The 11,021-nt window shown below is 47.5% G+C and overlaps 1 protein-coding gene across 5 annotated transcripts in view; it reads left to right on the forward strand.

Annotated features, from left to right (window-relative positions):
- The window catches only part of LOC115416830 (leucine-rich repeat flightless-interacting protein 2-like), a 32,525-nt gene extending 21,511 nt beyond the window's left edge, over positions 1-11,014 (forward strand). For 3 of the 5 annotated variants that reach the window (XM_030130715.1, XM_030130716.1, XM_030130717.1), the window contains 9 exons: positions 1,670-1,795; positions 4,764-4,934; positions 5,056-5,148; positions 5,268-5,360; positions 5,657-5,749; positions 6,027-6,165; positions 6,788-7,902; positions 10,386-10,435; positions 10,518-10,589. In XM_030130715.1, the coding sequence (XP_029986575.1) occupies positions 1,670-1,795; positions 4,764-4,934; positions 5,056-5,148; positions 5,268-5,360; positions 5,657-5,749; positions 6,027-6,165; positions 6,788-7,848 (1,776 nt within the window). In that variant the 3' untranslated portion in view covers positions 7,849-7,902; positions 10,386-10,435; positions 10,518-10,589. Of the gene's footprint in view, positions 1-1,669; positions 1,796-4,763; positions 4,935-5,055; positions 5,149-5,267; positions 5,361-5,656; positions 5,750-6,026; positions 6,166-6,787; positions 7,903-10,385; positions 10,436-10,517; positions 10,642-10,722 lie in introns of those variants that run through there. The other 2 variants (XM_030130718.1, XM_030130719.1) reach the window with 2 other exon arrangements.
- The last annotated feature ends 7 nt before the right edge of the window (positions 11,015-11,021 follow it).

An 11,021-nucleotide genomic window follows, 5' to 3' on the forward strand; every position in this document is an offset into this window, starting at 1 on the left:
GAGAACGTCAGGTTAACGACAGGAGAACGTTAGGTTAACGACAGGAGAACGTTAGGTTAATGACAGGAGAACGTCAGGTTAACGACAGGAGAATGTTAGGTTAATGACAGGAGAACGTCAGGTTAATGACAGGAGAACGTTAGGTTAATGACAGGAGAACGTTAGGTTAACGACAGGAGAACGTCAGGTTAACGACAGGAGAACGTTAGGTTAACGACAGGGGAACGTTAGGTTAATGACAGGAGAACGTCAGGTTAACGACAGGAGAACGTTAGGTTAACGACAGGAGAACATCAGTTTAACGACAGGAGAACGTTAGCTTAACGACAGAAGGTCAAGGTTCCTTTATTTGTACCTGTAGGTAGATTTGTTGTGCAGTCTGGGTGAGTGCCTTGGCATTAGAACAGCACATACATTAAACATGTTGGACAGACAGGACTGAAAGTGTTCAGTGTTCCACCGTTCATCTGTACAGCAGCATGGAGAAGGAAATACAACAAGTACCACCAAAGAAATAAAAACAAGATGCAATAAAACACACGAAAAACCAGAAAAGATTAAAAAAACCAATCTGGGATAAAAACCAGATTAAGAACATACAATTAAAAAAAAAATTAAAAAATTAAAAAAATTTGAAGTCACAATAATAATAAATAGAGCAAAGAAATGGAATAAAGAACTAAACAAGTTAAAAGTCCAATGTCACTGTTGGTTCTTGAGCTCAGTGACGGCGACAGGAACAGCTGTTTTTCTAAACGCTGTGTCCTGAACCTGGGACTAAGAACCTGCGTCCAGAGGAAAGGAGCTGAACTCCACCTGGTAAAGGATGGAGTCATTGTTCAGAACTGATGGAACCATCAGAACCATCCTCTGGACCTGTGTAGTGGACAGGGAGGAGGGGCCAGACTGGGACTGACCAATCAGACGACAGGACCATCTGACTGTTGGATTCAGTGAGTTTTTCTGAAACTGAGGTCTGAGCGAACCACAGCAGCAGACAAAAAGATGAAACAGACTCAGTAAAGGAACCACAAAACACAGTTCAAACGGTTCGGTCAATGTGGAGGAGAACGTTAGGTTAACGACAGGAGAACGTTAGCTTAACGACAGGAGAACGTTAGGTTAACGACAGGAGGACGTTAGGTTAACGACAGGAGAACGTTATCTTAACGACAGGAGAACGTTATCTTAACGACAGGAGAACGTTAGGTTAACGACAGGAGAACGTTAGGTTAACGACAGGAGAGTGTTAGGTTAACGACAGGAGAACGTTAGGTTAACGACAGGAGAGTGTTAGGTTAACGACAGGAGAACGTTAGGTTAACGACAGGAGAGTGTTAGGTTAACGACAGGAGAACGTTAGGTTAACGACAGGAGAACGTCAGGTTAACGACAGGAGAACGTTAGGTTAACGACAGGAGAGTGTTAGGTTAACGACAGGAGAGTGTTAGCTTAACGACAGGAGAACGTTAGGTTAACGACAGGAGAACGTTATCTTAACGACAGGAGAACGTTAGGTTAACGACAGGAGGACGTTAGGTTAACGACAGGAGGACGTTAGGTTAACGACAGGAGAACGTTAGGTTAACGACAGGAGAACGTTAGGTCTTTCCATGGTTTTGTTGGGGTTCTCAGTTGTTGGTAGAACGTGTCTCTAATGTTCTCTCAGGGTTCTCGGACGGCGTCGACTCTCTCTGCAGCCACGCTGGCGTCTCTGGGCGGAGCTTCCTCTCGCAGGGGAAGCTGTGACACGTCGTTCTCCGTGGAAACGGAGGCGTCAATCAGAGACATGAAGGTACGGTCACATGACCTTCACCATCTGTGGGCGTGGTCATTTTTCAGTTTTTGTTATTAATCATTTTATTGTTGATGTTTTTTTACTTGACCACGACTTCAATGATTGATCCTGTATTGATTATCAGCACTCGGTTCTAGTTGTTTCTGGTCACTGGTTCTTCCATCCGTTCTCTTCCTCTTATCCGGGGCCGGGTCAGGGGGGCAACAGTCTAAGCAGGGATACCCAGACTCCTCCCTCTCCTCAGACTCCTCCCTCTCCTCATCCCACTCACTTCACACTTGGCTGTAGACCGCCCCAGGTTCCACTGAAGGTCCAGGTTCCATGAGACCAACAGGACATCATCTGCAAAAAGCAGAGATGAAATCCTGTGGTCCCCAAACCGGACCCCCTCTGGCCCAAACTGGACCCCCTTTGGCCCCTGGCTGCACCTAGAAATTCTGTCCATAAACATTCTGAACAGAACTGGGGCCAAAGGGCAGCCCCTCAGGAGTCCCACATGCACCTGGACCAGGTCTGACTGACTGTGAACCAGACTCCTGCTTCCGTCATACAAGGACCGGACTGGCCTTAGCAAAGGGCCCCGGACCCCATACTCCTGAAGCACCCCCCACAGGATACCACGAGGGACACAGTCCAATGCCTTCTCCAAATCCACTAAACACATGTGGACCGGTTTGGTGAACTCCCATGAACCCTCGAGCACCTGATGGAGTGTGTAGACCTGGTCCAGCGTTCCGCAACCGGGACGAAAACCACATTGTTCCTTCTGGGTCCAAGGTTGGACTATGGGGTGGATCCTCCTCTCCAGTACCTGGAATAGACTTTCCTCTGGAGGCTGAGGAGTGGGACCCCCCTGTGGGTGGAGCACATCCTCCAGTCCCCCTTCTTAAAAAGGGGGACCACCACCCCGGTCTGCCAGTCCAGAGGGACTGTCCCCGACTGCCACGCCATGTTACAGAGATGAGTCCACCAGGACAGTCCTTCACATCCAGACTGAAGGGACTCAGGGTGGACCTCATCCAGCCCGGTGCTCTGTCCAACCACCTGGGACCTGGACCAGTCCACCTCTGAGACCTGGACCAGTCCACCTCTGAGACCTGGACCAGTCCACCTCTGAGACCTGGACCAGTCCACCTCAGACCTCATCCTCTGCTTCCTCCATGGCAGATGTGACAGTGGGATTGAGGAGCTCCTCCCAGAATTCCTTCCACCGTCCAACCACACCCCCAGTGGAGGTCAGCTCCTCCCACTTCCTCTGTAAACAGTGTTGGTGGTGCATTGCTTCACCTCCTGAGGCGTCGGACGCTTTGACAGAATTTCCTCGAGGTCGACCGATAGTCCTCCTCCATGGCCTCCCCAAACTCGGGCTGCGGTACCCCTGTCCTGCCGGTACCCATCAGCTCCTCTGGAGTCCCACCAGCCAACCAGGCTCCATCAGACTCCTTCTTCAGGTTGACACCATCCCTTCCTTCCGGGGTCCACCACCGGGTTCGGGGTCCACCACCACGGCAGGCACCGCAGACCCTGGACCACAGCTCTGAGCAGCCGCTTCGACAATGGAGGCGGAGGACATGGTCCACTGGGACTCAATGTCCCCACCCTCCCCCTGGATCTGGGAGGAGCTCTGCTGGAGGTGGGAGTTGAAGACCGCGCTGGCATCGGGTTCTGCCAGACGTTGAACAGACCCTCACAGGTCTGAGCATGCCCAGTCTGTCCGGTTTCCTCCTTCACCAGCGGATCCAACTCACCACCAGGTGGGGATCAGTCGGCAGCTCCGCCCCTCTCTTCACCCGAGTGTCCGAAACACACGACCGGAGGTCTGATGACCCGACGACGAAGTGGATCATGGACCTCCGGCCTAAGGTGTCCTGGTGCCACGTGCACTTCTGGACCTCCCTGTGTTGGAACCTGGTGTTTGTTCTGGATAAACTGTGACGAGCACAGAAGTCCAAGAACAGGACACCACTGGGGTTCAGATCGGGGGGGGGCCGTTCCTCCATCACCCCCCTCCAGGTCTCACTGTCGTTGCCCACGTGGGCATTGAAGTCCCCCAGGAGAACACTGGAGTCCCCAATCGCAGCACCATCCAGTACCCCTCCCAGGGACTCCAAGAAGGTCTGGTACTCTGCACTGCTGTTGGGCCCATAGGTCCAGACGACAGTGAGGCACCTGTCCCCGACCCGAAGGCGCAGGGACACCACCCTCTGGTTCACCGGGGTGAACTCCAACACATGACGGCTGAGCTGAGGGGCTATGACCACGCCCACACCAGCCCACCGCCTGTCACCGAGGGCAACGCCAGAGAAGTGGAGAGTCCAGCCCCTCTGGAGGGGTTGGGTTCCAGAGCCCCGCCCCTCTGGAGGGGTTGGGTTCCAGAGCCCCGCCCCTCTGGAGGGGTTGGGTTCCAGAGCCCCAGCTGTGTGGAGGTGAGCCCCACTAGATCTAGACGGAATCTGTCAACCTCCCTCACCAGCTCTAGCTCCTCCCCCCCAGTGAAGTCACATTCCATGTCCCTAGAGCCAGACTCTGGGGATCGGGTCGTCCAGCCCCCTGCCATCAACTGACACTCAGTCCACATGAACCCGGCCCCTAAGGCTCCCTCAGTGGGTGGTGAGTCCACCGGAGGGTGGGCCATGTGGGCAAAGGCCCGGCCACCAGGTGCTGGTTTTTGAGCCCCAGCCCCGGGCCTGGTTCCAGGGTGGGGCCCGGCTGGGGTGACATCATGGTCTTTAGTTCTTTTTTTTTCATGGGGACTTTGGAACTGCGCTTAGTCTGACCCATCACCAGCACTGGATCTTATGGCTGTTATTGATCCTGTATTGGTGATCAGGACTCTGGATCTTATGGCTGTTATTGATCCTGTATTGGTGATCAGGACTCTGGATCTTATGGCTGTTATTGATCCTGTATTGGTGATCAGGACTCTGGATCTTATGGCTGTTATTGATCCTGTATTGGTGATCAGGACTCTCTGGCGGAGCTGGAGGAGCGGTACCGCCGTGCGATGGTGTCCAACGCTCAACTTCATAACGACAAGTCGACTCTGATGTACCAGGTGGAGACGCTGAAGGAGGAGCTGAGCGACCTGGAGGAGCTGCTGTGGGAGGAGCGACGCACCTGCGATGAAAGGTCAAAGGTCAGAGGGCAGCGGGGTCACCTTCAGACGCAGAGATGGTCCCTGAACGCACCGCTGAACAGACGGTTCTCCAGCTGTGGTTGATGTTCTGCGTCCATGATGGTTCTGGTTCTGTTTTCAGGACCTGGAGCGTCAGCGGCAGAACAACAGCGTCCTGCAGTTCCAGCTGGGCGGAGCCACGGAAACGCTGCGACGGACGGAGGAGCTGCTGACGGTGAGTTCACTGACACCACGGAAAGCATTTCTTTCCATCTTTAACTTATTTTTTCCTCTTTTAAGCCTTTTTTCCTCTTTTAAGCCTTTCTTTCTTTCCTTCCTTCTCTCTCTCTACAGGATCTTTCTCAGCTTCGTCTTCAGTCTTCTTCGTTTTCTCAGCAGATTTCTGATCTTCAGGAAACTCTGGAGTGGAAACACAACAGAATTCTGGTATGAAACTGTAGATGTTCAAACGTTCTCCAGCAGAACACAGGTTTAATTTGATAAAGTAAACATACTGGGACTAAAACTAATCCCAGGAGGTGGTTGTAGATTCTGGATCTGCTTTGGAGAACCGTTGGAACTCCTCGTCTGAACTCTTTCCTGAACCTTTCCTCCTCTTTTTTATGTCTTCATCTTCACTAACCTCTCTAACCTCCTCTCCTTTTCTTCACTGACTCCTCCCCTTTCCCCCCCTGCTGACTCCGCCCCTTTTCCCCTGCTGACTCCGCCCCTTGCCTCGTCAGGCACTGGAGCGTCAGAGGGAAATCTCCGACATCGTCGAGATCGAACGTGACCGTCTACGAGGTGAAGTCGTCCAACTGCGAAGTTTACTGAAGGTACAGGTGACGCTGTGATGTCATCAGCACGGTGTGATGTCATCAGCACCACAGTCCAATCAGAAGCCTGAGATGGAAGCAGATTATCCATGGATTTTTCCATCTTTAACTTAATTTTTCCCCTTTTAACCCCTTTGATTTTCCATCTTTAACTTATTTTTTCTCCTTTTAATCCTTTGTTTTCCATCTTTAACCCTTTTTTTCCATCTTTATCTTATTTTTATTTCTTTTCACCCTTATTCTTTTTGTGATTGATCATTGATGTCGTCCTGAACAGGAACATGGAGTCGTCGTCTCAGATGACGTTACGACCAATGGGGAAACGGAACAGAACGATGCAGAGGATGATGTCAGCGCACAGTCTGCATCCCGATTGGCTGAGGAGGCGTCACATGGTGGCAGACAGAGCATGATGGGTAATAATGGAAGTGATTCTGTACTGGTGTTTGAATAATCAATGAATCATTGATAGTGTTTGAATGTGAGTCAAACACTGGAACCACCAGCACAGAACCCCCAGTGGACCCAGAGGAGGAGGGTTAAGGGTTTTTAAGGGTTAAGGGAGGAGGGTTAAGGGTTTTTAAGGGTTAAAGGAGGAGGGTTAAGGGTTTTTAAGGGTTAAAGGAGGAGGGTTAAGGGTTAAAGGAGGAGGGTTAAGGGTCTGTAAAGGTTAAAAGAGGAGGTTTAAGGGCCTTTAAGGGTTAAGGAGGAGGTTTAAGGGTCTTTAAGGGTTAAAAGGGGATATTTGGGTCTTTAAGGGTTAAAGGTGGATGTTTAAGGGTCTTTAAGGGTTAAAGGTGGAGGTTTGGGTCTTTAAGGGTCTTGTAAACAGATCCTTGGTGGTTCTAGTGTTAATGACCCTTTGAGTTCTTAACATTCTGTTCAGGTTCTCGTTTTTCGGATCTTCTCATTCTTCTGCGATCGTCGCCTTCAATCATCTTGTCATGGAGTCGATTCGGGTTAATTCCCAAAAACCTTTAAGTTCTGCCTTTGTTCGTGTGTTCTGGCTCCTTCAACATGTTCTCCATGGTCTTCCAGGAAAAGTCAGAGATCAGGATGTTCTTCAGACGGACGCAGAACGCCAAAACCCCACAGGAAGTTGTCCACAAAACTGGACGTCCTCCTCCAGTCAGAGGTTCCGGAACGAAGAAAAAAATGCAGAAATATTTTCCGTCCAACCACCTCCAACATCGAGGAACGACGAAAGTCCAACCGATACCTCTCCCTCACAAAGTCTTAAACCAGATCTAAAGGAAGACCGGTTCAGAGTCGGTTCTGTATCTGAATGTCTGCTCGTAAGCGACCGAACTGAAGACGGGGCCTCTGGGCATGGTTACTGTGACGACCGTTCACCGCCCGTCCTCGTCAGGACATTCACGGACCGGATCCTTTTGGAAGAGCTGCTCAGACGGTTTCGACAACACCAGAATTTCGCGGAGGAGTTCTCCGAAAGGTTCCCAGAAATGTCGGAATGTCTTCACCGGTGGGTTTCGGGTTTAGAGGAACCACGGGGAGAACATTTGAAGCGGTCTGTTGAAGGTGGACGGCCACCGCAGACCCTGGACCGTTCGGAACGTCCCACTCCCGGTGTCTCCATGGAGTCGACAAACGAAGGACGTAAAGACATTTTGGCACAGAACAACCAAGAACGTCCCAAAGATCCCACCGAAAAACTCACGATGACGAGGACAGGTTCTGATGTGCGACGGAGTGCAGAGACGGAACACGTAGAAGACTTTGTCCTGGTGGATTTCTACTGCACGGAACGGGTCCAAACCAGGTTCAGGGACCCCAGAGGAAAGACCACCACGGCCCGACACCGGGAAGATGCCGACCAGAGACGGAGTCCACCAGGGAACCCAAAGGCATCGACCGACTCTCAAAGTTCAAAGGTCAGAAGAGGTGGGATGAAGGTGACGGCTGTTCCTGATTGGTCCAGTGAAGGCGGAACCGCTGAGGAGTGGACGGGACTGAGCGGTTTGACGGACAGCTGTGAAGAGGCCGACGAAGAAGCAGTGACGCCGCAGGATCGACCGTCGACCGAAAAAGTCTTTCAGAGAACACGAGAGAAACCCAGAGGAAACTGTAGGATCTGCTAGGTGTTCCACAGACCGGGGGGGGTTCTACCATGTGAGAGCAGTGACCCCCAGGAGGTACCATCAGTGGTTCTGAACTGGTCCAGGTTCTGGACCAGACCAGAACCCAAACTGAAGACCATGGAACTTCTCAGATGTTGAGTTTAGAACCTGAGATAATCCAGAACGTGACCGTATTTGAACACAAAAGATCAGGTTTAACACAACAGGACTTCAGATTGTTATGTAGAAAATCAAGGTTAATGAAGTTACCATATTTGGTTCCTTACCCATAAGTGGCAAAAAGAAAAAAAATCCAAGATATATAAATAAAAAATACAAGAGAATGTAATGTGAAAGGAACCTGTATTTGGTCCCATTAGAACCTGTATTTGGTCCCATTAGAACCTGTATTTGATCCCATTAGAACCTGTATTTGGTCCCATTAGAACCTGTATTTGGTCTCATTAGAACCTGTATTTGGTCCCATTAGAACCTGTATTTGGTCCCATTAGAACCTGTATTTGATCCCATTAGAACCTGTATTTGGTCCCATTAGAACCTGTATTTGGTCCCATTAGAACCTGTATTTGGTCCCATTAGAACCTGTATTTGATCCCATTAGAACCTGTATTTGGTCTCATTAGAACCTGTATTTGGTCCCTTTAGAACCTGTATTTGGTCCCTTTAGAACCTGTATTTGGTCCCATTAGAACCTGTATTTGATCATTTGACATCAGAATACATGACATCATCAGAACATTTGACATCATCAGAACATATGACATTATCGGAACGTATGACATCATCGGAACATGTGACAAGGGGCCCTCCCCCTTTCCTCTCTCCCTTACCCCTCCCCCTTGGTTCCTGTTGTCACATGTCTAGAATAATAATATGTTTTTCTTCTGCTCATTTGACTCTTTTGTTGTTTTCTCACTCTTGTATTTTTTTATATATATTTGACCAATCAGACCGTTCCACTCTAAAGCCTCAGTAAATATCCCACTAATATAAAGGTTTATTACTTTAATCAAATCTGTGAAAATCCCTTAAGTGCTTTATTTAATGTAGACTTACCAAAATAAAAGCTTAAAAATCCAACAGTTCATTTGGTCGTGGATTATTAAAGTTTATTTCACAAAAAAAAAAGAATGACATGTATTTAATTTCAAAGTCAATCTAAGTGACTTTCAAATTAACTGTATTTTGAGCGTAAAAACAGATTAAACTGAGTCGTAGTTCAACTTTTTAGAGCACATGGAGAACTGATAGTAATTTTTCAGACAACTATACTGTATATATTTTTATTTTACTGTATTGTTGATTTATTTTGAAGAAATAAGCAGATTTTTAAGTGTTCGATGAGGACGTTAAATGTGTAAAATGTTCCAAAAACATGATCTGTTAGAAAACAACACGCGGAACGTCAAAAAATGTACGGTGGCCCAGAGGTGCAACAACCCAAAAAATTATCCACTATAAGAAAAAAAGGAGAACAGCCCAAAAAATTATCCACTATAAGAAAAAAAAGAGAACAGTACAAAAAATTATCCACTATAAGAAAAAAAAGAGAACAGCACAAAAAAAATATCCACTGTAAGAGAAAAAAGAGAACAGCACAAAAAAAATTATCCACTATAAGAAAAAAAAGAGAACAGTACAAAAAAATTATCCACTATAAGAAAAAAAGAGAACAGCACAAAAAATTGTCCACTATAAGAAAAAAAGAGAACAGCCCAAAAAATGATCCACTATAAGAAAAAAAAGAGAACAGCACAAAAAAATTATCCACTATAAGAAAAAAAAGAGAACAGCACAAAAAATTATCCACTATAAGAAAAAAAAGAACAGCACAAAAAAAATTATCCACTATAAGAAAAAAAAGAGAACAGCACAAAAAATTATCCACTATAAGAAAAAAAAGAGAACAGCACAAAAAAAATTATCCACTATAAGAAAAAAAAGAACAGCACAAAAAATATCCACTATAAGAAAAACAAAACATTGTCCATCTTTTCAGTTAAGGGGGTGCTGTTTACCTGAAAGGTCTCTTACTTTAAAATTAAGTCCACCAGAAAAATTAACGCATAGGCTGAAAATTTTTGAGACCTTCAGCTAATGTGGCTAATGCTAACAAAGGAACCCACTGGAAGTGGAGGTTGGTGCGCTAAAAAATAAAGATATTCTAAAAACAGTAGATATTTTTTTGTGCTGTTCTCTTTTTCTTCTTATGGTGGATAATTTTTTGTGCTGTTCTCTTTTTCTTCTTATAGTGGATAATTTTTTGTGCTGTTCTCTTTTTCTTCTTATAGTGGATAATTTTTTGGGCTGTTCTCTTTTTTTTTGTTATAGTGGATAATTTTTTGGACTGTTGCACCTCTGGGCCACCGTAAAAATGCATAAGTACAGCACGACAAACGCCGTAAGAAACTAGTGTGACGTCCGAGGGGATTTCGGCGAATGCACATTCCAAAGTGATAAAAGCCACATTTGAAAACAGCCATTTTTTTGTTTTAAATGCGACATTGTTAACGTATTTAATCGTATTTGTGTTGCAGAACTTCGGCTGAAGAAACTGTTTGAAGAAAGACAAAGTTTACAGGACCAGGTAGGGACTAAAGTGATCCAGTTCTTGACCTGGAACCAGTACCGGACCAACAAATGGACTGACCCCAGCCTTTTGTTTGTAGGTGAGACTGTTAAAGACTCAACTGGACGGCAGACAGAGCAGGGGGGCCGCCGTGGTCCAGGATCCAGAGGGGGATGACCCGGACCTGGAGAGGGGCTCGGACAGTCACCTGGTGGACCTGCAGAGTCAGTCCTGTTCATGCTGGTCTCCATGGGCGCAGGTGGTCAGGTTCTGGTTCTGGTTCTAACGGACTCTTGTTGTTCCAGGAGACGCCAACCGACACATCAGTGATCTGAAGTTCAAACTGGTCAAATCTGAACAGGAGGTCACCACGCTGGAGCAGAATGTAAGAACCCACCCTCCAACCCCTGATGGGCCTGAGACCAAGACCAGAAGAAGGCCCTGATCCACTACAAACATACCTGAAGGTCCTGGAGGTCCTGGAGGTTCTTTAGGTTCTGTAGGTCCTGAGGGTCCTTTAGGTACTTTAGGTTTTGTAGGCCCTGTAGGTCCTTTAGGTCCTGTAGGTTCTGTAGGTCCTTTAGATCCCGTAAGTCCTGTAGGG

Source organism: Sphaeramia orbicularis, unplaced genomic scaffold (assembly GCF_902148855.1).
Source record: "Sphaeramia orbicularis unplaced genomic scaffold, fSphaOr1.1, whole genome shotgun sequence".
Classification (NCBI taxonomy): domain Eukaryota; kingdom Metazoa; phylum Chordata; class Actinopteri; order Kurtiformes; family Apogonidae; genus Sphaeramia; species Sphaeramia orbicularis.